The sequence below is a fragment of the Mastomys coucha genome, unplaced genomic scaffold (genome assembly GCF_008632895.1).
Source record: "Mastomys coucha isolate ucsf_1 unplaced genomic scaffold, UCSF_Mcou_1 pScaffold17, whole genome shotgun sequence".
Taxonomy (NCBI): domain Eukaryota; kingdom Metazoa; phylum Chordata; class Mammalia; order Rodentia; family Muridae; genus Mastomys; species Mastomys coucha.
In genome coordinates, this window is record NW_022196899.1 from 35288395 (window position 1) to 35314796 (window position 26402).

General features: G+C 38.1%; 1 protein-coding gene across 7 annotated transcripts in view; it reads right to left on the reverse strand.

Moving 5' to 3' along the window:
• Sclt1 (sodium channel and clathrin linker 1) overlaps positions 1-26402 on the reverse strand; it is a 130540-nt gene that overhangs the window by 8312 nt on the left and 95826 nt on the right. For all 7 annotated transcript variants that reach the window (XM_031376705.1, XM_031376706.1, XM_031376707.1 and 4 more), the window contains 2 exons: positions 13485-13677; positions 7378-7574 (listed from right to left, as the gene is read on the reverse strand). In XM_031376705.1, the coding sequence (XP_031232565.1) occupies positions 7378-7574; positions 13485-13677 (390 nt within the window). The remainder of the gene's footprint in view (positions 1-7377; positions 7575-13484; positions 13678-26402) is intronic.

The window sequence follows — 26402 nt, forward strand, 5'->3', positions numbered from 1 at the left end:
TCTTGTGAGTGAAATTTTAGGAAGTATTAAAGGATGAAGAACAAGATGATTTCACTGCCTTTATCCAGAAGTTCCTAGAGCCTGCCTGTTATCTGTGGCCCTTCTCTCAGCCAGGCATTTCACTGCCTTTAATAACAGAGAGACTCCTGAGGATGAGCTGATGTTGTGAACTTTTTATAGGAAATTTACTCATTAGACAATGAGACAGACAACCAACCAATCAACCAACCAACTCCCCCTCCCCCCGCCAAACCCACTCAAACTCAACAAAACAAATACTCAATGAAATGAATCCTAATGATATTTTGCTATATTCATGGATCCATGCGCAGCCCAATCATTATCAGAGAGGCTGATGGGAACAGATGCAGAGATCCATAACCAAACATTAACTTCAGTTTGGGGAACTGCATGGAAGAGGGAGAGAAAGGATTGTAGGAGCCAGAGGACTCAAGAACACCAGGAGAACCTACAAAATTAACTAAGCAGGGCTCATCCATTTTCACAGAGATTGAAGGAGCAATCACAGGTACTGCATGCATCTGCAGTAGGTCCTCTGCATATATGTTATGGTTGTTTAGCCTGGGTATTTTGTGGGGCCCTTAACAGTGGGAGTAGGGGTATCTCTGACTCTTTTGTCTGCTCTTGGGACCATTTCCTTCCCACTGGGTTGCTTCATTCAGCCTTGCTAAGAGAGTTTGTGCCTAGTCTTATTGCATGTCTTTATTCAATTGATATCCCCGGGAGGGCTGTTCTTTCCTGAAGTGAAATGGAGGAGCAGTGGACCTGGGGAAAAGGGAGGGGAGTGGATGGAGAGCAGGGAGAACTGGAGAAGTGCAGGAAGGGGAGGTTGACATCAGGAAGTACTGTATGAGAAAAGAAAAAGAAAAAAAGAATTAACGTGAAAGTGTGTAATTTCTCTATAATTTCTGACAAAGTGTATGTCAAAAGTATGCACAGAAATATAAGAAATCACTATTCACTAACTAGGAACTGCCTAGCCTATCAATGTCGCAAACAACTTAGATCATTTACATAATTCATATTTAAATGACTGACTTCTAGTTGGATTTAAAGAATATAGAAACATTGCACAATATAACTTTGTATACTATCTAACAAAATAAAAGTTAACTTGTTACCTAAGGAAACATGCAGTGATATGCTGAGTATAATACTATGCCTGACACTAAAGCCACCAAGCCATCATTTTTCAGTACCGTGTAAAAGCTGGTTTCCACTGTGTACCATCCCAAGTGTCTGCCATCCACTGTTCCTACAGTCTCAGGCTTCACACCAGAGTTCCTACACAAGGTGCAGTGTATGATGGAGGAGGATTCTGGTATGGTCCTAAACACTGACAGTTAATGCAAGATGTGGGAAAAGGGTCACAGAGAGCCTAGGAATTCTAAAGAAGGATAGTTTTATCTAGGACTTTTGCTTGGAATATATGTTTGTTAAAGTATAGACAAACTGACAAACTGAATATTTCAGCAAAATAATTTTTCTTTCAATTTTTATTTTGTGGTATGGAGCTCAGGTCTTCATGTATGCCTACACAAATTTACTTAACTATTGAGTGGTATCTCTAGGTCTCACTCTATTTTAGAAGTTTAGTCAGGGGCTCATTAAGTTGCCCAGACTGGCCTTACTTTCACTCTATAGCCCAGGCAGCCTCCTCAATTGCAGTTAAGTTCTCAGCACCTATACTGATGTCACAACTATTTGTAACTCCCATTTTTTAGGGGATCTGGCACTCTCTTCTGGCCTTCCACACATGTGCTTATAAAACACGTAATAAAAACAAAAAAGTCTTAAAGTCAACCTAATGATATTCAAATCCTCCACTGATTTCCCCCTGCTGCACTTTGGATTTTAAGTTGAATTAATCTTCAATGTTTTACTGGAAATAAGTAAACACATTTTAATAGCTAATGTATGCTCTGGTCGCCTTTGCTCCTGGAGCCCACTGAATCCTGTCTCCTGAAGCTTCTCTCACACAGGCACTTCCCCTTCATATCAGAATTAGTGAGAATACAATGATTACATTTCCTAGGAGGCTCTTAACAGTAAAATACAATTGGGATACTAGAAGCAGGAAATATGTTCTAAAGCCATTTGTTGTTGTTGTTTTTTTTTAATAAAAATTATTCTTAAGCTTATTTTAAGGTTACTTGAATAAACTCAAATTTGTATCATAATGAGCTAAATTTTTTGGTGATACTTAATTTAAGTGCTTGTCAGAGAGTAATGTTAGGGGAATTGCAAAGTTCATTTGTTTAAAGAATTCTGAGATGGGAGCAAGTTATGTTCCACACTCTGTGAAGTGCTAGTGAGACAAAAGACCAGCTCAAGTCAGTCCTTACCACACTTAAGCTGTAGGTAGTAAGCATGATGAAACAGTCATGTGCTACAGGAATACATGTGGCTAGAGGGTCAGGGTCTGTCTCACCAGAGGAAGTAGGCTTGTATGCTGCTATACGCAAGTTAATAGAAGTTGAATGGACAAAGGCAGCAGAGGTGAGAAACAGACAATCAAAGCCATGTGTGTAGGCCAGGAGGTAAGGAAGGGCAATACATTTAGGACTGAAGGAGGTTGCATATGAATGGGGCCCAGCAAGGTTATTAGTAGGTGGGGGATAGAGGCAAAGAGCTGGAAACACAAGCCACAAAGGATTTGACTTGTCAGAACAACTGAGATTTACTTTGCATGCATTGGGAAGGTGCTGACATTCTTTAAGAAGAGAAGGGACATATTAAATCTGAGTTTCTGAAAACCTTGCAGATTTGCAGTGGAAAAATAGCAAGGAAAGAGACTGCAGTCAAATCCAGTAGTTTTAGTAGGAATCCAGTGTGTAATCAGTGACCTCAAGCATGGTGAGGGAAGAGAAAGGGCAGATCTCAGACATAGTTAGGCGGTGGATTAGTAGACTGGACTTAAGGGTACCATGATAACACTCAGAACTCCACCTGAACAATGGGTTAGATTATATTACTATTTATGGAAATGGAACACACAGGATGAGATTAAACCAGGGGCCAGGTGAAGCACTGAGTGGGTACACCAATAGAAATGTTTGTGGAGATTTGGCAATATAGACGGATTTTCAGGAAAGGTCAGCATTTGGGGCTGGAGAGTGTTCAATTCCTAGCAGCCACATGGTAGCTCACTACCATCTATAAATTAGTTCTTTGAGAACCATAGCCCTCTTCTGGCCTGTAAGCGCATCAAGTGTGTACATGGAGCATAGACTCACATACAGGCCAAACACCCACATACATATAATATGTAATAATGATGACAGTATAATTAAAAGGGTTGCATTATATGTTTTACAACGGTTAGCGCCTTTCTTTGTTTCTAATCTTAGAAACAGATATCCCAACTTATAACTGTGGAGAGTATTTCTTTTGTTTTTCAAGATAGGGTCTTACTATGTATCTCTGCCTGTCCTGGAACTTATAGAGATCCACCTGCTTCTGCCTCCTGAGTGCTGAGATTAAAGACATGTGCCACCATGCCAGGCTGAGAGTATTTCGAATACTAAATGAACTTCAATTCTAAGTTGTACTGCTGTGTGCTGAAGCTGAAGTGATGTGGCTGAAAAAGTATTGGAGAGGAGACAGGCAAGGTTACCCTCAGTATCACAACAGCACTTTTGAAAAGTACTGGATGTGCATGCTGACCTGCCTGTGAGTCTAGCGTTCATTTCAAAGGTGGAGGAGACAGGGAAGCCCAGGAGCAAGGTGGCAAGCTAAATTAGCAGGTAAGCAAGCTCTTGGGTTCAATTCAAAGACCATGACTCAGTGAAAGCAGAAAGTGACCAAAGACAAAGAAAGTGACTCTGGATATCAACCTCAGGCCTCCACACATGCACTTGCACACATGTGGGGACACACACACACACACAGCCACACCCACACAAGAAAACAGAGTTTTACACCTTCAGTGTTTATAAGTCAGTTAATGTAATTGTTCCAATCACTATTATTGAGGCACAGCTTAAGAAAAGGTGGTGCTGTGTAGACTGCAGTTACTACAATATAAGGGAAAGATCCTCAGTGCATGAAATCCCTTCCTGAAGAATGAAGACTAAATCACCTAAGGTTCTACTTGACAGTATATGAGAAAATTAAAAACAAAAGGTGTACTATTCATCTCAGGGAAAAGAAGGATCTGCCAGCTGCAGTAAGTACTTTCTTTGAAGCCCTCTCATGACAAATTAACACAGCATTGCCAGCTTTTTTTTTCCTATTGAAGTATACTATAATGCTTCAGCTACTTTTAGTAATTATGCTTTTTATAATCTGCCAGTACCTGCAGCTGCTGCTCATACCATTAACTAAAAAACAAAAGAAAACTTTAAAAAAGCAGCTGTAGTAGTCAAACATTACAGATATATAGCCAAAATATTATGTTTTAGACAATAAAAAGAACTCCTTATGTCAAATGCTATATAATCAACTGCACACACACACATACACACACACACACACACACACACACACACACACACACACACACACATATACACACAGGGCGGGAGGAGGAGTAGAGAGGGGAATAGACTCACTGTAGAGAGAATATCTCACCTTTATAGATTCTGTTGCAACCCTTCTTCTGGTATCCCTCTTTTAAGTACAGTTATCAAGTTAACAGCCTGACTTTAAAATTTACTAGGAAGCTTATACTACTCAACAAGGCCCAATGAAAACTTTGGTTATTTTCAACCCTTTAAAGCTTATTCTTGGGGTCAGGAAGATGGCTTGGTGGTAAGGTGTTCCCTGTAAAGTATAAGGATCTGAATTTGGAACCTTGTACCCTTTAAAGAGACAGGTGTAACTGAATCTATAAATCCAGAGCAGACGGGCAGATAGGGGGATTAAGGAATCTCTCTAGCCAACCAGTTTAGCTGAGACAGCTCTAGGTTCAGTGAAGAGACCCTGACTCAAAATAAGGTGGAAAGTGATTGAGAAAGATACCAATGTCAACTCTCAGTCTCCAGATGCACATACAAGCATAGTTACCATTTCCTTCCCCCCAGCACTAACATTATATACTACCCTCTATACCAAACAAAAAAATAAACCCAAATCTAAACAATCAACCAACCAACCAACCATTAAAAACCTTACTCATCCTGTGCCCACTTGCTTCTCTTTGGGCTATTATATTATGGGTCTCTTTCTCTTTTGTATTCTATCTTTAATGGTCTGTTTTTAAAGCATACTTCACTCTTTTTAGAACAATTTTAGGTTTTCTACAGTGTATTTTATAACATCTTTTGAACTTTTAAGTGGGCAGAAACCTAACATTTTCATCTTGAAACTCCCTAGTATCCCAGGTTACTGGAATAATTGAAAGCTCTTTTGAGGAGGAATCAGAAAACTTTCTTTAAAATTACTTATTGTCCTTTCCAGGTGCCTCAGTAGATCTAAACTCAAGACAGCTCCAGACAGCTCAGCTGGTTTTTCTTTTTCTTTTCTTTTCTTTTTTTCAATTTTGAACCTATTTTTTTTTTTTTTTAGATATTTTGTTTATTTACATGTAAATTTCTCCTTTCCCAGTTTCCCCTCCAAAAAACAAACAGTGCTGTGTGTTCCAGGCTCCTAGCTTCATGAGCTGTGGCCCATGCTGGGATGGGCTTTGGCGATGCTGCTGTTTTTGAGTCATTTCTACTCCTGTAAGTAATTCTTCATCCACACTCCTGTGAGTAACCCCAATAAAACTCATTGGTTCACCAAAAAAAAAAAAAATTACTTATCGTGCATGTGTGTGTGTGAGGAGAGAGAGAAAGAGAGAGAGAGAGAGAGAGAGAGAGAGAGAGAGAGAGAGAGAGAGAGAGAGAGAGAGAGAGAGAGAGAATCTCTATGTGCCACAGTGTTTGCAGAGGTCAGAGGAAACTTCATTATATTAGGTCACATAGTAGGTTCTCTCAATGTGCTACTCACAATGTCCTAAGATGATGGCCCAGTACCTAACTCAGGCCAAATTCTTACCAGGTAAACAGGATTCTTGTTGGTTAAACAGAAACCGAACCTCAGCATTCCTCAGGAACCCCATGAGGCATGTTTCCATCTGTCAGGAAAGTCACTACTTCCCTTCTCTGTTCTCAATGGTCAGCTACCTTGGGCAAAGTGCATCTAGTTCCCAATTAACCTGAACAGTCTGTATCAGGTTAAAGTCCCCATGCTAACTCCTAGGCTGTTGTGGCTAGTGTGCCACCTTCTGATGTTATACATAAAACCGACAAGGCCCTTCCCACTGAGCTGCTGCTGCTCTCTACTCTGAGGCAGTCTGACAGTTTGCTCCTCAATAAGCTGTCTTTTCTACCCACAGAATGGTCTAGTTCCTAGTTTGGTGGTTTCGTTGCAGCTCACTTACATGTGGTGTCAGTTCTCTCCTCCCACCTTTATGTATGTTCAGGGGGATGGAACTCAGGTTGCTGGGCTTGTGCCGAGCTATGTTGCTGGTCCATGAAACTTTCTTAAAGGGTCAGAGAATAAATTTTCAGGCTTTATAGACCAAATGGGAGTCTAAATGTTGCATGTTCAGAGTCTATACTTTCATGTCCTCACCAAACTATTCACTAAACTAATAAAAACAAGGTTAAGTGCCAAGTTTTCTTTCTGTTTTTGGTGTGTATGTATGTGGTGTATACATATATACTTCTGTGTGTAGGTGTGTGTCCACACAGAGGCCAGAGGTCAACATCTGATGTCTGCCTACCCTGCACACCTCAGTGAAGTTGGAGCTTATTGGCTTAGCTAGGCTCTCTGGAGCTCAAGCCCTAGGACCCCCCCTCTTCTCAGGGCTGGTGCAAACCACAATGCTTAGCTTTTACTTGAATGCTGAGTGAGGATCTGAATTTGGGTCTTTATGACAGTGCAGCAAGTACTTTGGCCACTGAGCTATTTCTGTGGCCCCATGCTTAATATTTTATAGTACTTCAGAATTTTTTCTGAATAAAATATAACATCCAGACTTATATTCTTTTGGTGTATATATGTGCATGTTTATATGTGTTTGTTTGTGTGTGCAACTATGAGTGCTACCTACTTTTTTTGTTTTTGAGACAGAATCTGTCACTGATTAGGAAATAAGTAAGGCCATTTTACAAGCACATAACTTTTTTTTTTTAATGTGGGTTTTGGGGATCAAATTCAGGTCTCTGTTTTCTAGTACTTCACTGAGAGAGCTCTCATCCACTCCCCATGATCATACAGTAAAAATAAACAGAGCAGAACATTAAACTATAGGTTTAAACCATTTCTTCTATCAAGCATCATTTGTTAAACAATTACTAATAATGACTTACTTTGTATTGCTTGTTTGTAAAAAAAAAAGTATCAAGCAACTGCTGCCAGTGGACCTACTTTAGACTGCTGATCCTCATTTCTGCACTCTCAGTGAGCTTCTTGGCTTCTTCTTTCCACCTATTGGCTGTCTTTTGCTGAGCTGCCAAAAGATGCCGCAGTTCGACAATGGAGCTCCGATTACTGTCCTCCATCTCTCTCAGCTGAACTTCAAACCCATGCTCCTTTATTGAGAACTGATGCTCCATTGTACTGACCTAAGGAGTAAAGGAGCAGTTACCTTTCCCTGAGGATTCTAGGAGCTATGTCAGCCAGTGTCATATGCAAAAGGAGTAATCCATTGTGCTTAAGAGACAGAAACCAGATGCCAGTAAGGCATGCAGGAAGGAATTAAACTTACAATTTGTCTCCATCAGAAATGAAAACCTAATCTATGTATGATTTAGTGAAAACATAACTGTCATGGCCTATAAATCTGCAATATTTTCTCATCATCATAAAATGCCAGTAGGAAAGAGTCTGTAGTATAACAAGCTACTCTTTCTTTTTTTTGTCAGAATCCACAAGAAGTATTCATAATTTTGCTAATTGCTAGAGTGTTATTAAAGTCATTATGTACACACACACACACACACACACACACACGAGAGAGAGAGAGAGAGAGAGAGAGAGAGAGAGAGAGAGAGAGAGAGAGAGAGGGAGAGAGTTTCAAATTGCTTTCCATAGTGCTTTATAAAATAAAATATAATGAAATAAAAGGCAGAGTTTTGTCAGTTTGGGTATATTAATAAGCAATGTCATATTTCAGAAATAATTACTTTTAGAACCTCATGTAGAATTACTTTATATTTCTAGGAATCTATATTATAGTAAAACATTTTAAGCCATCTTTTTTTTTTTTTTTTTTTTTTTCGAGACAGGGTTTCTCTGTATAGCCCTGGCTGTCCTGGAACCCACTCTGTAGACCAGGCTGACCTCGAACTCAGAAATCCGCCTCCCTCTGCCTCCCAAGTGCTGGGATTAAAGGCATAAGCTATCACTGCCTGGCTATAGTAAAACATTTTAATGCAGAATAAAAATAAAAACAAATTCAGTTAGAATTCCCTAAACAGCTTTCTTAATTAGAGTTGAGGAAGGATTTCAGTTCTAATGATATAAAGCAGCCCTGCATATAATGAACCATCTTTCTTATACAAACAGATTAGAAATAGAATATTTCCCCTTGTTCTGTGATTATTGAAGAAAAATTTGGAGGAGAAAGGCTGCAAGGTGAGCTGACTTCTTTACTGTACTCAAGAGATAACTGTAAAGAACACCTACTGTATGGTATTTAAAAGTTATGTTATTAGAAAGAGAGATGGCTAGTTTGACTTTGAGTACTTTGTAAAATTTATCTAAATTAGTACTCAAAATATAATAAGTAAGAAACTTATCCTTACTATTTCAAAACCACTAAACAACTCCAACAACAAAACAAATATCCTGTCTTTACCATCTAGTATGGTAAGACTCTTGGTATCTGATCTGAAACTCTTAAATAAGCTTGTTCAAACAGTAAGCAAATAAAATGTCAGATGTTATTAGTACAAGCCACTGAAGGACAACTGTGTACTGATCTTTGTGTTCCCCTGCTCTTAGACTCTCCTCTGGCTCCTTGTGCTTCTCTCTAATATTTCAGAATTACGAGATTCTGCAGCTTTGAACTTGAAGTGTGTCTCCTCCTCCTGCATCTCAGTCTCCACCATTTTCAGGGAAGTGATGGTTATAAATCTCATTTAGAAAGCAAAAAACCCAAGCTCTCTCAAAGGCTGTCCCACACAGGAACTGGTTCACGCAGGTTTAGAATGCTGTCTTCTTACATCCCTTTTGTCAGAGAATTGATAGTTGCCCAAGATGGTGCCATGTTACCATTCCCTCCCTTTCTGTTACTAGCACTGGCTCTGTTCCTGTCTGCTTTCAGTTTATTTACTGAAGATCATACTCTTTTCTAAGGTTGTCAAGAAATCAGCAATAAAGCAATTTCTGAAAGCGTGATTTTTCTATATGATAGAATTATAACTAATTAGTTAAGATGTACTATCTCTTCATCGCCAATGATTTTCCTTTTGTTACTCAGAGATCCAGTGGGATATATTGAGTTAATAAGCTTTTTAAAAAAATCATCATTTTGATTTCTAAAACAGATCAGTTACTATTCTGAAATGTTAAAGATGACCAAACAAAGTACTAGAGTAGGGTAATTCACTCATTCTACACATTCCCTAGTATAAACAATAAAGACCAAAGACATATGTTCATTGTAAAACTATGAAAAATAAAAATGTTAGAGACCAATGTCAAATCACTGCAATCCTATAGCTCAGAAATAATTTTCTATATAACTGTTTGATTTGTGAATTCTAAGGCAGCAATTACAACATGGAAAGGATTACTGCATATCTACTTAAAATTGGGATTTAAACTTGGGACAGAAATATTAGTGCATGGCAGTTTCTGATTTGTTATTAAAATGCTGTTGAAATAAAATATTAATCTTAAAATATTTTGGTTACTTCTTATGACTCAAGTTTAGACCATAATATTGTGCTATGAGATTAGCTGCATAGTTACTGGCACTGCAACTCAGCAGTTAGTTAATAGTGGTTATCAGTTCTTATTGTTTCTAACTTTGTGAACTCTTTAGATACTATTTTAAAATTATAAGTAGTTTTAAATATTTTATGTACTACTATTGTTAATTTTCTCCGTCTTATGTTTTGTTAAGAAAGGTTTATCTCACCTATTAAATACTTACCTAGATTGCCTACTCATATTTTCCAAATGGAATGAATTTTATAATATGAAAGTAGACTTTAAAACATATGAACTTTCCTAAAGCATATACCAAAGTTTATAACGCACTCCTGCCTGCATCTTCCAGTTTTCAGAGGAACTTTGTCTATATCTTGCATACCTCTTGTCTATCAAGGTTTGTTTTCACCTAGAACAGTGATTCTCAACCTTTGTAATGGTGTAAACCTTTTTAATACAGTTCTTTATGTTGTGGTGACCCACAACAATAAAATTATTCCATTGCTACTTCATAACTGTCATTTTGCTAGTTATGAATTGTAATTCGAATATCTGATATGAAATCCCTGTGTGGGTCATGGCCCACAGGTTGAGGATTGTTGACCTAGAAGAAGGGTATAAGATTTTTTTTTTCTTCTTGTTTTTTATTTAGGGTCTTGCTATAGAATAACCCTGACCAAGACCTGGACTATGCTGTCTGTTCATGTAGCCAGGTTAACCTCAAGCCCACCATCCTTCTGCTTTTCTGTGTATGTAAGTTTTAAGTACAAAGTTCAACTTTTGCTGTATACCAACATAACAAATTAATTGCCCAGATTTAGGTAACTCAAGAAGAATCCTCAAGTGCTCTGCCTTTAGTATTCACTTACCGAAACAATAACTACTCTTCTGATCATATCCTTTTGAGCAATATACCTATCCTTTACTTTCAGATAATGGAATAACAGACTGTAAAGCTTTTATATGCCTGGCTTCTTCAGCCTTATGTCTTTGGGATGCATCCAGCACTGCTTATAAATATACATTGGTTTGCACTGCTGCGTTTATTCTACTACACAAATGTATCCCTATTTATACAACCAGATGTTGGTGACCATTTAAACTGTTGTCAATATTTTGGTTAAAACTTCTATAATCATTTCTAGATATGTTTGTTTTTTGATCACAAAACTTGTATCTGTGGGGTATACAGGTAGGGTTATTTGACATAATATGTATGTATACACAGTTTTCTAAGATTTTGCTAAATAACAACTGTTTTATTTTAGATTACTACCAGTATTGTATTCAAACCCCAGGTCCTTGATATTGCCAGTCTTGAATTTCAGTCATTTTTGGAAGTTGTATAGCATTATCGCATTCTAGTTTTAATTTATTTTTCCTCAAGAATACTAAAGTTGAACGTATTTATGGAATATACAAAATTAGACATCTGATTTTCTATGTCTTCTCTGTATTAATAAATTTAATTACTCATTGGTAAGAACAGTTATATACACTTTTAATTAGTTTTGTGGTACTGGAATAGGGCAACTCCGAGTCTTCTGAAGCTAGGCAAGCACTCTAACACTGAGCTGCAACTCCAGTCATTAACGATGCTTTTGATCATTGAAAGAAAAATATTAATTCTTTTTCTCTTAAAGAAACTAGGCTGAGTTCAATTCCCAGCAACCACATGTGGGTCACAACCATCAATAAGGGGATCTGATGTCCTCTTCTGGCATGTGGATGTATATACAGTAGAGCACTCACATATCATATCATCATCATCATCATCATCATCATCACCACCACCACCATCATCATCAGACATTAGGTTTCTGTTTTTAAGAAATATTACACAAGGACATGAAGATTTTCTCTTGTAAATCCAAAGATTGTATTTCATTTTTAAAAAAGGTCTTTTTAACTTTTACTTTTGTGTAAATGTGTGCATGTGCATGTAAGTGTAAGTGCCCTCAGAGTCCAGAAGAGGGAGTCTGATGTCCTGGAGCTGGATTGTAGGTGGCTCTGAGTGCTGGGAACTGAACTCAAGTATTCTGTAATAGGAGCGCATACTCTTAACCCCTGAGCCATCTCTCTAGCTTATGCATTCTATTTTCAAGTCTGTAAGGCAGCACACATTGCTTTGCATATATGGTGTGATGAAAGAAGTCAAGATTTGTTTTTTAAACATGGACCTAATTGATCTAGTATTAAAATTAAGATAATTCTTTTCCTCTTGAACCGTAGTGTATTTCTGCTACAAAATTAGGTCATTATCAGAGTGAAATGTTTTTCTGGATTTTATTTTGTGCTATTTATCAATATATGATTATTCTGAAGTTAATAATACTGTCTTGTAACTCTAACTGGCTTTATATTGATATCTGGCAATACAGTTCTTTTCCATGTTTTCTTTATTTCACAAAGTAAAAATATCTTTGTAAGACATATTATTATTTTTCATCTCATATTTCATATTCTTACAGATGCTTACAGCCCTGGATACCTACAATAGTATAGTCAATAATTGTGTGTTGACAGGAATGATGTCAGACTATGACATGATTGTCTGAATCAGCAATAAGCAAAGTGAAACACCAGTACTGCTATTTACATCCTCACTGTGAGCCTGGAAGATGGAGATCTTTATTATAAAAAGCTAATGCCACTTTTTAGAAAAATACAGTGGAATGGAGAATTTGAGATGCTGATGGAATAATGTGTTTCTTTAAAGTGCCTTAAATGGATTATTGAAGAGGAAAGGGGAAAGAATATAAAAGGTAAGGATTTTTCTCAGATGAGACATTGCCCCTTGCATTCTTCTTGCTGCTGCTTTTAGAGTTGGTAGGAGAGGCTTTCAGAGCAAAGGGCTGCAATATTCCCTTACTGATTTTGAAGAAATTCAGTGTCTGAGAGGAAGTGGGAGCACGGTAGACTGCAGAGCTGTCTAAGCTACAGTTCTGCTAGTGTGTGAGAGGAAGTGGGAGCACGGCAGACTGCAGAGCTGTCTAGGTTACAGTTCTCTAGTGTTGCTTATGTTGCTTTGGCAGGAAGGTCAGTTTGTTGTATGGCTGGAACTTTTTTTTTCTTTTCTTTTTTCTTTTTGGTTTTGGTTTTTGTTTTTTTTTGAGACAGAGTTTCTCTGTATAGCCCTGGCTGTCCTGGAACTCACTCTGTAGACCAGGCTGGCCTCGAACTCAGAAATCCACCTGTCTCTGCCTCCCAAGTGCTGGGATTAAAGGCGTGCGCCACCACTGCCTGGCCTGGAACTTTTTTTTTTAAATGTGTGTAGCTAGAAAAGACAATCATGTTCAAGAACACTTGGCAAGTTCCACTAGTTAGTACTTTAAATTAGGATTTCATGCTATTTGATGAGAAGGTGGACACACACATGCATAACCAGCACAATACAGAGATACCTACATAGCTGTGTTCACACTATCCAAGCTATAGTGTCAGTCTACTAATAAATGGATAAAACACACAACACGCGCACACACGCGCACGCACTGCAAACACACAAAACCTGAAAATGTTTGGCTAGGGTTCTAATGAATATTCTCTATACCTTGATTTTCCTAAGAAGACATTTAACTCATTTTGAAAAATACCTTTAATTTTGCTTTTTTCTGGGCCTCCAGAGCGACTTTTCTCAAACCCTCAGTCTCCTTCTGTAGTTGCTCATTTTCTTGCTGAAGCTTCAGCCTTTGCTCGCTGACAAAGCTGCAGTTCTCCCTCTCAGACTCCAATACAGTTTGAAGTTTCTGGATCATTTCATGGGAACGTGATATCTCTTCTGAGGAACTGTTTTGTTTAAATAAATGAAACAACACAAAGGATAAAGATGTGCACACTTTATGGTGTAGACTTATGTTTTCTTTATTCTGAGTCATTTCTTTTCACTTCAGCATGGTGGTGGGAATTGAGAACACAGTAAATATAACCATAGCCCTCATTTTACTTAATACTAATGTGGTTTCAAAAACGTATGCAATACCAAGTAAATGTATTTAACAATTTTAAATAAGAATGGACAAGGTGACCTGGTATTATTTATTTGGAAAACCAATGTGAAATATTGGTTCACTGAGAACTGCTATAGCAAGAGAACAATGTGAAGTTGATAGCAAACAGATGCAGCAACTCCTAATCAAATTTTTTTTAAAGATTTATTTATTTATTATATGTAAGTACACTGTAGGTGTCTCTAGACACACCAGAAGAGGGTGTCAGATCTCATTACGGATAGTTGTGAGCCACCATGTGGTTGCTGGGATTTGAACTCAGGACCTTCGGAAGAGTAGTCAGTGCTCTTAACCATTGAGCCATCTCTCCAGCCCTCCTAATCAAATTTTTACTTAATGTCAGGACCATAGGAAAATACAGCAGCTGACTGCCTCAATGTTAAAGTTAAGCCAAGTCAAATCAAATCCAGTCCAGTCCAGTCCAGTCCCTCAAAAAGATTATTGGAGACTTGAAAAATAGCAAAGCTTAGTATTTCTGAAACTAGAATGGGGTAAGAGAATGCATATTCCAGGAATCCTCTGAGTGAAGAGAGCGGACATTTATCAAGTATACCCTGAGGATGCACAAAAAGACAAGCTGGAGAAAAGCCTCAGTGTGTGGAGGTTATCCAAAGTTCTCACTGCTGACCAGCATGCTGGTGAATATCTAAGATATGATCCCGGGGAGAAGCACATGAAGTGGAGAGTATCTGGAAGCCTTCAGATTTCCCATTTGTTCAACAAAGCAGAAGAATTGATGCTAGATCGAATTCTACTAATATAAACATAGACTAGCCCGTATCCTTTATGGAACATTTAAAATTCTAGAGAGCTGCTTTTCCATGTTAAAAACAAGAAAAAGCTTTTCACCCATTGCTCACAACCCATACGCAGCATGTGAAAACATACAATGAGAGTAAATTCATACTGAACAGAATTAATACTGAAGTAAGCAATGTGGGAAAGTTCTTTAGATAAACTTTCATTCCATAATTTTTAAGAACTCACACAGAAAAGAAGCATCATTACGTAATGTGGTGGTTTGAATAAAAATGGTCCTATAGGCTCATATATTCGAATGCTTAGTCCACAGTTAGAAGAATTGTTTGGGAAGGATTTGGAGGTGTTGAGGCCTTGTTGAGGAAGTGTGTCATAGGAGTGTGCTTTGAGGTTTCAAAAGCCTCCCAGGCCTAGTTAGCTATCTCTCTGTGTCCTGCCTGTCAACCAGGATGTAAGTTCCCACCTACTGTTCCAGTGCCATACTTGTGTGCCTGACACCATGCTACTCATGATGGCAATCATGAACTAATCACCTGAAACTATAGGCAAGCCCCCAACTAAATGCTTTCTTTTATAAGTTGTCTCAGTCATGGTGTCCCTTCACAGCAACAGAACAGTAACTAAGACACATGATAAATATGTCTTAAAATGCTGACTTCTGTTTATACTCGTGGAAAAACTGCATGCATGTCAAGAATTCTAGAAAGACTTTTTATATCAACTATGTATCTTAATAAATGCCAATAAATTCAAAGGCAATCTAGTACATTGGTTAAAAAATAGAATTCATCTATTTGTTATCTACAAGAACTATACACCTCACTGGCAAAGACAAATCAATCTTAGGATAAAAAACTTGGAAAAAGAAATTTCAATCGCTTTTCTAAGGCAGGACCAGTCAGGAGGCACAGGCCACACAAACAGCAGAGCAGCTGGGACAGTCCTTCCTGCCTCCATTTTCACCCAGGAGGTGCGCGGATCTTCCACAGGCCTCTGTGCACCATTCCCGAGAGCAGAGAGCTTGTCTCCAGGGAGTGCTCTGACCTCAGGACTCAGGTGAGATCTCCATTTTCTCTCCAGTGATTTTCTTAGGTGAGACCAGCCAGGAGGCACAGGTCTTACTAGGAGAGAGATGATTTCCCAGGAGTGCTGACACAGGCTTACAGGAGGAACAAGCTCCAGCCAGAGACAGCAAGAAAATCTATCACCAGAGATTAACACAGATGGCAAAAGGAAAACACAAGAATCTTACCAATAGACACCAAGACGACTTGGCATCATCAGAACCCAGTACTCCAACCACAGCAAGTCCTGGATACCACAACACAACAGAAAAGCAAGATTTGGATCTAAAATCATATCTCATGATGCTGATAGAGGAATTTAAGAAGAGTATGAATAACTCCCTTAAAGAAATATAAGAGAACATAGGTAAAGAGGTACAAGCCCTTAAAGAGGAAACACAAAAATCCCTTAAAGAATTACAGGAGAACATGAGTAAACAAGTAGAAGACCTTAAAGAGGAAACATAAAAATCCCTTAAGGAATTACAGGAAAATACAACAAAACAGATGAAAGAATTGAACAAAACCAGCCAGGACCTAAAAATGGAAGTAGAAACAATTAAGAAATCACAAAGAGAGACAACTCTGGAGATAGAAATATTAGGAAAGAAGTCAGGATCCATAGATGCAAGCATCACCAACAGAATACGAGATATTGAAGAGAGAATCTCAGGTGCAGAAGATACCATGGAAAACATTGAAACAACAGTCAAAGAAAATGCAAAATGCAAAATGATCCTAACTCAAAACATCTAGGAAACCCAGGACACAATGAGAAGACCAAACCTAAGGATAATAGGTATAGAAGAGAGGGAAGTCTTCCAACTTAAAGGGCCAGTAAATATCTTCAACAAAATTATAGAAGAAAACTTCCCTAACCTAAAGAAAGAGTTGCCCATGAACATACAAGAAGCCTACAGAACTCCAAATAGACTGGGCCAGAAAAGAAATTCCTCCTGTCACATAATACTCAAAACACCAAATGCAAAAAACAAAGAAAATATTAAAATCAGTGAGGGAAAAAGGTCAAGTAACATATAAAGGCAGAGCTATCAGAATTACACCAAACACTGCACCAGAGACTATGAAAGCTAGAAGATCCTGGGCAGATGTCATACAAACCCTACAAGAACACAAATGCCAGCCCAGGCTACTATACCCAGCAAACCTCTCAATTACCATAGGTGGAGAAACCAAGGTATTCCACAAGAAAACCAAATTTACACAGAATCTTTCCACAAATCTAGACCTTCAAAGGATAATAAATGGAAAATTCCAATGTAATGAGGGAAACTACATCCTAGAAAAAGCAAGAAGGTAATCTTTCAAGAAAACTAAAAGAATATGGCCACATGAACATAATTCCAACTCTAACAACAAAAATAACAGGAAGCAACAATTACTTTTCCTTAAAATCTATTGATATCAATGGACTCAATTCCCCAATAAAAAGACATAGACTAACAGACTGGCTACATAAACAGGACCCAACATTTTGCTGCATTCAGGAAACCCACCTTAGTGACAAAGGCAGACACTACCTCAGAGTAAAAGGCTGGAAAACCATTTTCCAAGCAAACAGAGCCAAGAAACAAGCTGGAGTAGCCATTCTAATATCGAATAAAATCGACTTTCGATCTAAAATGATGAAAAAAGATAAGGAGGGACACTTCATACTCATCAAAGGTAAAATCTACCAAGCTGAACTCTCAATTCTGAACCTCTATGCTCCAAATACAAGGGCATCTACATTCATAAAAGAAACTTTACTAAAGCTCAAAGCACACATTGCACCACACACAATAACAGTGAGAGATTTCAACACCCCACTCTCTGCAATGGACAGATCATGGAAACAGAAAGTAAACAGAGACACAGTGAAACTAAAAGAAGTTATGAAACAAATAGATTTAACAGATATTTATAGAATATGTTATCCTAAAACAAAAGGATACACCTTCTTCTCAGCACCTCATGGTATTGCCAAAATTAACCATATAATCGGTCACACACAGACCTCAACAGATACTCATAGAAGTGAAATAATTCCTTGCATCCTATCAGATCACCATGGTCTAAGGCTGGTCCTCAATAACAACATAAACAATAGAATGCCCACATACACGTGGAAGCTGAACAACACTCTATTCAATACTAACTTGGACAAGGAAGAAATAAAGAAATTAAAGACTTTCTAGAGTTTAATGAAAATGAAGCCACAATATACCCAATCTTATGGGAGACAATGAAAGCAGTCCCAAGAGGAAAACTCATAGCTCTGAGTGCCTCCAAAAAGAAACTGGAGAGAGCATACACTAGCAGTTTGACAGCACACCTTAAGGTGCTAGAACAAAAAGAAGCAAATCTACCTAAGAGGAGTAGACTGCAGGAAATAATCAAACTCAGGGCTGAAATCAACCAAGTGGAAACAAAAAGAACTATACAAAGAATCAACCAATCTAGAAGCTGGTTCTTTGAAAAAAAATCAAGAAAATAGATAAACCCCTTAGCAAGACTAACAAGAGGCACAGAGACAGTATCCTAATAAACAAAATCAGAAATGAAAAGGGACACATAACAACAGAAACTGAGGAAATCCAAAAAAATCATGAGATCCTAAAACAAAAGCCTATATTCAACAAAAACTGGAAAACAAGGATGAAATGTACAATTTTTCTAGATAGATACTAGGTACCAAAGTTAAATCAAGATCAGATAAACGATCTAAACAGTCCCATATTCCCTAACAAAACAGAAACAGTCATAAATAGTCTCCCAACCAAAAAAAAAGCCCAGCACCAGATGGGTTTAGTGCAGAGTTTCATCAGACCTTCAAAGAAGATTTATTACTAATACTCCTCAAACTATTCCACAAAATAGAAACAGAAGGTACTCTACACAATTTGTTCTATGAAGCCACAATTACTCTGATACCCAAACCACACAAAGACCTAACAAAGAAAGAAAACTTCAGACCAATTTCCCTTGTGAATATTGATGCAAAAATACTCAATAAATTTTTTGCAAACCGAACCCAAGAACACATCCAAATGATCATCCATCATGATCAAGTAGGCTTCATCCCAGGGATGCAGGCATGGTTCAATATATGGAAATCCATCAATATAATTCACTATATAACCCCCCCCCCAAAAAAAAACATATGACCATCTCATTAGATGCAGAGAAAGTATTTGACAAAATCTAACATCCCTTCATAATAAAGGTCTTGGAAAGAGCAGGAATTCAAGGCCCATACGTAAACACAGTAAAAACAATATATAGCAAACCAGTAGCCAACATCAAACTAAATGGAGAGAAACTTGAAGCAATCCCCCTAAAATCAGGGACAAGACAAGGCTGCCCACTTTCTCCCTACCTACTCAATATTGTACTTGAAGTCCTAGCCAGAGCAATTAGACAACAAAAGGAGATCAAAAGGATAAAAATAGGAAAGGAAGAAGTCAAATTATCACTATTTGCAGATGATATGATAACATACTTAAGTGACAACAAAAATTTCACCAAAGAACTCCTAAACCTGATGAATAACTTCAGCAAAGTAGCTGGATATAAAATTAACTCAAGTAAAGCAGTAGCCTTCCTCTACACAAAGTATAAACAGGTTCAGAAAGAAATTAGGGAAACAACACCCTTCACAATAGTCACAAATAATATAAAATACCTTGGTGTGAATCTAACTAAGCAAGTAAAAAATCTGTATGACAAGAACTTCAAGTCTCTGAAGAAGGAAATTGAAGAAGATCTCAGAAGATGGAAAGATCTCCCATGTTCATGCATTGGCAAGATTAATATAGTAAAAATGGCCCATCTTGCCGAAAGCAATCTATAGATTCAAAGCAATCCCCATCAAAATTCCAACTCAACTCTTCACAGACTTGGAAAAAGCAATTTGCAAATTCATCTAGAATAGTAAAAAACCTAGGATATCGAAAACTATTCTCAACACTAAACGAACCTCTGGTGGAATCACAATCCCTGACCTTAAGCTTTACTACAGAGCAATCATGACTAAAAACTGCATGGTATTGTTACAATGACAGGGAGGTAGATCAATGGAACAGAATTGAAGACCCAGAAATAAATCCACAGACCTCTGGTCACTTGATCTTTGACAAAGGAGCTAAAACCATCCAGTGGAAAAAAGACAGCATTTTCAACAAATGGTGCTGGCTCAACTGGTGGCCAGCATATAGAAGAATGCAAGTCGATCCATTCCTATCTCTTTGTACAAAGCTCAAGTCTAAGTGGATCATGGACCTCCAAATCAAACCAGATACACAGAAACTAGTAGAAAAGAAAGTGGGGAAGAGCCTCAAGCACATGGACACAGGGGGAAACTTCCTGAACACCAATAGCTTATGCTCTAAGATCAAGAATTGACAAATGGGACCTCATAAAATTATAAAGCTTCTGTAAGGCAAAGGACACTGTCAGTAGGACAAAACAGCAACCAATAATTTGGGAAAAGATCTTTACCAACCCTGTATCTGTTAGAGGGCTAATATCCAATATACACAAAGAACTCAAGAAGTTAGACTCCAGAGAACCAAATAACCCTATTAAAAATGGGGTACACAGCTAAACAAAGAATTTTCAACTGAGGAATACCGAGTGGCTGAGAAGCACCTAAAGAAATGTTCAACATCCTTAGTCATCAGGGAAATGCAAATCAGAACAACCCTGAGATTCCACCTTACACCAGTCAGAATGGCTAAGATGAAAAACTCAGGTGACAGATACTGGCAAGGTTGTGGAGAAAGAGAACACTTTTTGTTGGTGGGATTGCAAGAGAGTACAACCATTCTGGAAATCAGTTTGGCGGTTCCTCAGGAAATTGGACATAGTACTACCAGAGGGCCCAGCTATACCACTCCTGGGCATAGACCTAGAAGATGCTCCAACATGTAATAAGGACACATGCTCCACAATATTCATAGCAGTCTTATTTATAATAGCCAGAAGCTGGAAACAAACCAGATGTCCTTCAACAGAGGAATGGATACAGAAACTGTGGTACATTTACACAATGGAGTACTACTCAGCTATTACAATGAATTTATAAAATTCTTAGGGAAATGGATGGATCTGGAGAATATCATCCTGAGTGAGGTAACCCAATCACAAAAGAACACACATGGTATGTACTCACTGATAAGAGGATATTAGCCCAGAAGCTTGGAATACTCAAGATACAATCCATAAACCCCAAGAAACTCAAGAAGGAAGACCAATGTGTGAATACTTCGATCCTTCTTAGAAGGGAGAACAAAATATCCATGGAAGGAGTTGCAGAGACAAAGTGTGGAGCAGAGACTGAAGGAAGGAAAATCCAGAGACTTCCCCACCTGGGAATCCTTCCCATATACAATCACCAAACCCAGACACTATTGTGGGTGCCAGCAAGTGCTGGCTGACAGAAGCCTGATATAGCTGTCTCCTGAGAGGCTCTGCCAGTGCTCGACTAATACAGAAGTGGATGCTCATAGCCATCCATTGGACTGAGTACAGGATCCCCAATGAAAGAGCTAGAGAAAGGATACAAGGTGCTGAAGGGTTTACAGCCCCAAAGGAGGAACAACATTATGAACTAACCAGTACCCCCAGACCTCTCAGGGACTGAACTCCCAACCAAAAAGTACACATGGTGGGACTCCTGGCTCTAGCTACATATGTAGATGGAAGATGGCTGACAGGAACTTGATATAGCTATCTCCTGAGAGGCCCTGCCAGTGCCTGACTAATACAGAAGAAGATGGCCTAGTCAGTCATCATTGGGAGGAGAGTCCCTTGGTTCTGTGAAGGCTCTATGCCCCAGTATAGGAGAATGCCAGGGCCAGGAAGCGAGTGAGGGTGGGGTGGTGAGAAGTGGGGGGAGAGAATAGTTTTTTTTCCAGAGGGAAAACTGGGAGAGGGGATATCATTTGAAATGTAAATATAGAAAATATCTAATAAAACAAAACAAAACAAAAAAGACATTTCAAGCACATGGAGCTAGGAAGCACACAAGTGCAATTATTCCAGTATATGTTAAAGTACATGTCAAATTAAAATTAGTCAGTGTAGGCAGCCGTTCAGACAATCGAATCCAAGACAGGCCAGGGCAGCAGCGATAGATGATTCTATTGCGCATGCGCCCCTCCTGAGCGGGCTCATGCAGGTGCCCCTCCCAAGCGGGCTCATGCAAATTAGGTGTCTCCCGAGCAGGTGTATGCTAACCAATCATGCGCCAAACCCAAGCAGGTGCATGCTACCAAACCCCTCCCAAGCAGGTGTATGCTAATGAGGCGATTGCCAGGGAATCAATCCAGGAGAACCACGAGGGCTTGGGCACGGGTATATAAGGGGCACTCTCCAGGCAGTCAGGGCATTCCACGCCACTCCACAGAAGAAAGAGCAGCGGCCATTCCACGCCACTCTGCCGAAGCAAGAGCAGCGGTGACTACGCAGCAGCAGGAGCAGCTGCGACTCCACAGAAGAAGAGCAGCAGCGACTAGCAAGAGCTGCTGCTGCCGCCCATTTCACAGAAGCAGGAAGAGCCACAGCACTTAGAAGCAAGAAGTGCGATTCCATGGAGGCGGGCTGCGCCTGGGAGGCGGGAAGAGCCTTAACACCTAAAAGAGCTGTTAACACTTGGGTACCTAAAAGAGATGTTAACACAAAAGAAAATTTCCTGAGTAAACTGTCAAGAGAAGAAGTCTCGGTGTTTGGTCCTTATTGTTGCTATCCAGGCAGCAAGGCGCCGTACAAGTCAGAAAAATAAAGAATGTCACTTTTCATTGATTATTACATTAAGACTATGATTCATCAGGAGGAGATTATAGATACATGAGCTCACAACGTTGGCTCACCTAGTTTTATAAAACTACTAGATATAAAAACACAGACTGATTCCAGCATAAAAACAGGTGACTTTATTATTACGTGATGATCAACAAACAGATCATCAAGACAAAAATGGAGAAAGACATATCACTTATATGACATCAGAGAGCAAATATGCTAAATAGCTATCTACAGAATATTGTAGCCAATACTACAAAGAAAAAAAAAGACTTGAACTCAGTTTTGAAAACAAATAATGTAATCATATCAACAGATAGATGGAGAAAAGGATTTTAACCAAGTTCAACTTTACTAGATGATAAAAATCCAAAAAAGCAGGAATTCTAGGCTTATATCTCAATATAATAAAAGCTGCCTATGATAAAATAGCCACATTATAGTAAATGGAAAAAGGCCTCATGAATTTCCTTGAAAATCAGAAACGAGCCAAGGTGTCAGCTATCTCCACTTTTATTCAATGTAGTGACTGTAACCTATCAGAATTCCGCCAGACTTCTCACCAGAGACTATGAAAGCTAGAAGATCCTGGGCAGATGTCATACAGACCCTACAAGAACACCAATGCCAGCCCAGGCTACTATACCCAGCAAAACTCTCAATTGCCATAGATGGAGAAAACAAGATATTCCATGACAAAACAAAATTTACACAATATCTTTTCACAAATCTAGCCCTTCAAAGAATAATAGATGGAAAATATCAACATAAGGAGCTAAACTACACTCTAGAAGAAGCAAGAAGGTAATCTTTCAACAAATCCACACAAACCTAATTCCACCTCTTACAACAAAAACAACAGGAAGTGACAATTACTTTTTCTTAATATATTAATTTGAAAATTAATATTACCAACATATCCTAATCGATTGAAATCCAATAATATGAGGAATTGGAAATTTGTTGATTGTCATCCAATGGTCTCTCTAATTTGGTAATTGGAGAAATAGGTCCAACATTGTACAATCTATACACACTGTCAGCTTGCTTGTTTGTGACAGTGTCTTGCTGTGCACAACCATAAGGGTCTTGAAATCTTGCTTCTCCTATCTCAGCCTCTCTATTAGTAGTATTGTTATTTCATGTTTTTATACTGTACTATGGTTTTCAGAACAGCTTATATATTTCAAAAGTATTTATATACCCAAAAGAAACATAGACGATTAACTAGGGAGGTGGCTTGTAAGAGAACAACAAAGTGAGACTGAATGCTTTGCTTGACATTTGTAACTCTTGTATCAAGTTTGAAGAAGAGGACTTTATAAGTTAAGTCTTTCTCTGAGATGAATGCTTTTCCAAATTATCACAGCTAATGAACCAAATTCTTACCCTCACCTAATGTCTGTGCCACCCTCCAAGCAGAACCATTGTTCATTGAAACAGTTGGTGAATAACTTTATGGATACACCATCTTAATATCTACACCATTTCTTAAATGAATGTAACCTGTTCTCTGTGGGCTGAGAATGAAGTCACTCACTCAAGTCAAATGGCTATGACTATAGTGGGAAGTCTGTATCCAAAAATCGAGCCTACAATTCATTCCTTGGCGCAGCAGTACTGTCAACTCTTGGTTTAGCTACTATGGAGGTAAAAGCCTTTGGTGATGTGAGGGTCACTGAAATACAGCCTTATTCCACTGAACTCCAATGTCTAAAAATTGTTCTTATTTTGGCTTTGTACCACAGTAAGAGCCAAGATTTTAAACTCTACTAAATACAAAACAAACAAAAACACTTTATATATTCATGTTCATCTAAGAAAATACTAGTAGTGATGCATTATTTTTAAGTATACAGCTAATGTTTGGAGTTATTCAAAATTTATATTGAGAAAAATGTATTTTCAGTATTGCTGTAGACGAGCATCTACATAAGACTGTTAAATTGATTGTTTTATATCAAACAACTTTTATAATACTTATTTTTATTATAATATTTTATAAATTTTAAGGAATATGACAAAAAAGATATTGTAGGTATTGAAGGGGGTCTATGGGAGGAGCCGTGGTACAAAAGGGGAACAAGAATGTGATTCAATTCTACTTAATTAAAATATATTTTTAAATGTTAACAAATTCAGATAAATTGAAATCATGTAACTTTTCTCATCATAATGCAATAAAAGTTAAAAAAAAAACAAAACCCCAGCACATCTATAGCAGATATCTGGTCTGGCCTCAGGGCAAGATGTGCCTAATCCTTCAGAGACTTGAGAAAGGAGAGGCCTGTTGCGGGGAGCACCCTCTCAGAGGCAAGGAAGAGGAGAAGTGGGATGAGGAATGGTAGGAGGAGAGATGGGGAGGTGGGGCAATGGCTAGAATGTAATAAAAGTAAACAACAAAAAAAAATCCTTCAGTAATACTATACCTAAGCAAGGAAGCCAAAGACTTCTACAATGGAAAAATTTAAAACTCTGCAGGAATTGAAGACCCTAAAAGATAGAAAAATATTATCATGCTCATAGAGCTAATATAGTAAAAATGATTGAATTACTATAAAGTCTCCTACATATTAAAGGCAATCCTAAAAAATTCTACTGGCATTCTTCATAGAACTAGAAAAAAAAATCCTAAAAGTCATAGAGCACAGAAGTAATCCTAAACTAAAGAATAATGCTAGAAGTGTCACAGTATCTTATTTCATGTTATATTATAGAGCCACAAAACAAAACCAGTATTTAAGTCACACAAAAATAGACATGTAGATGAAAAAAACTAGAGGACTCAGAGATAAATCCACACTCCTGAAGTCACGTGATTCTTGACAAAGTTTCAAACCATAGTTTAGAGAAAAATGGTGCTGGGAAAGCTGGATATTCACATGTAGTAAGAGGAAACGAGGTCCCTATCTCTCACTTTGTACACAAGTCAACTGGAAGTGAACTGAAGACTTTAATGTCTAAAATTGTCAGGGAGAACATATAGAAAATATCTCAAGATATAGGGACATTACAGACTATCTGAAAAATACGAGCTTAGAAAATAATACTATGAACTGACATAAGAAACTATACATTAAAAAGTGTCTGCAAAATGAACTATAAGTGAAATCCAGGTTTCAGAATGAGCAAAGCCATCTTTGCTTAATTCACCTAGTAGAGGACTAACATCTGGAATATATAAAAGAACTTGAAAATGAAACAAACCCACAAAATAACATAAATGTAATCATCTGATCAGTAAGTTGGTTAATGAACTAAATAGGCAGATCTCAAATGGCCAGTATATATTTGGACAAATGTTCAACATCCTTAGCCATCAGGGAAATGAAAATTAAAATAGCTTTATAATTCCCATTACACCCTAAGAAAATAAAACCAATGTTGGGAAGGCTATGAGGAACCTTTGTAGCTACTATGGAAATCAGTATGGAGGTCTTCTAATTAAAAAAAAAACTACTATATAATCTAACTTGCAGACATATACATGTACATGTATGTACATACACACAGTCAACATACCACAGAGATACTAGTACATTCTCCTCATCTCTGCTCACAAGAGCCAGGAAGGAAACAAAATCAGTCTAGTTGTTCAACACATACATGGATAAGGAAAATGTGGTGCATAAACAGAGTAGCATTTTACTCAGCAAAAAAGAAAGATGAAAGCATGATACATATAAGGGAACTGATTCAACTGGAAATCATTGTGCCAAGTCAAGCAAGCAGACCCAGAAAGACGATTATTCCTACATGCAGTGTGTGTGTGTGTGTGTGTGTGTGTGTGTGTGTGTGTTTATGTTATGTCGGAAATAGAATTCTGAGGGTGCTAGGACAATATCTTGGGGAGGGAGAGTATCAGAGTAGGTAACAG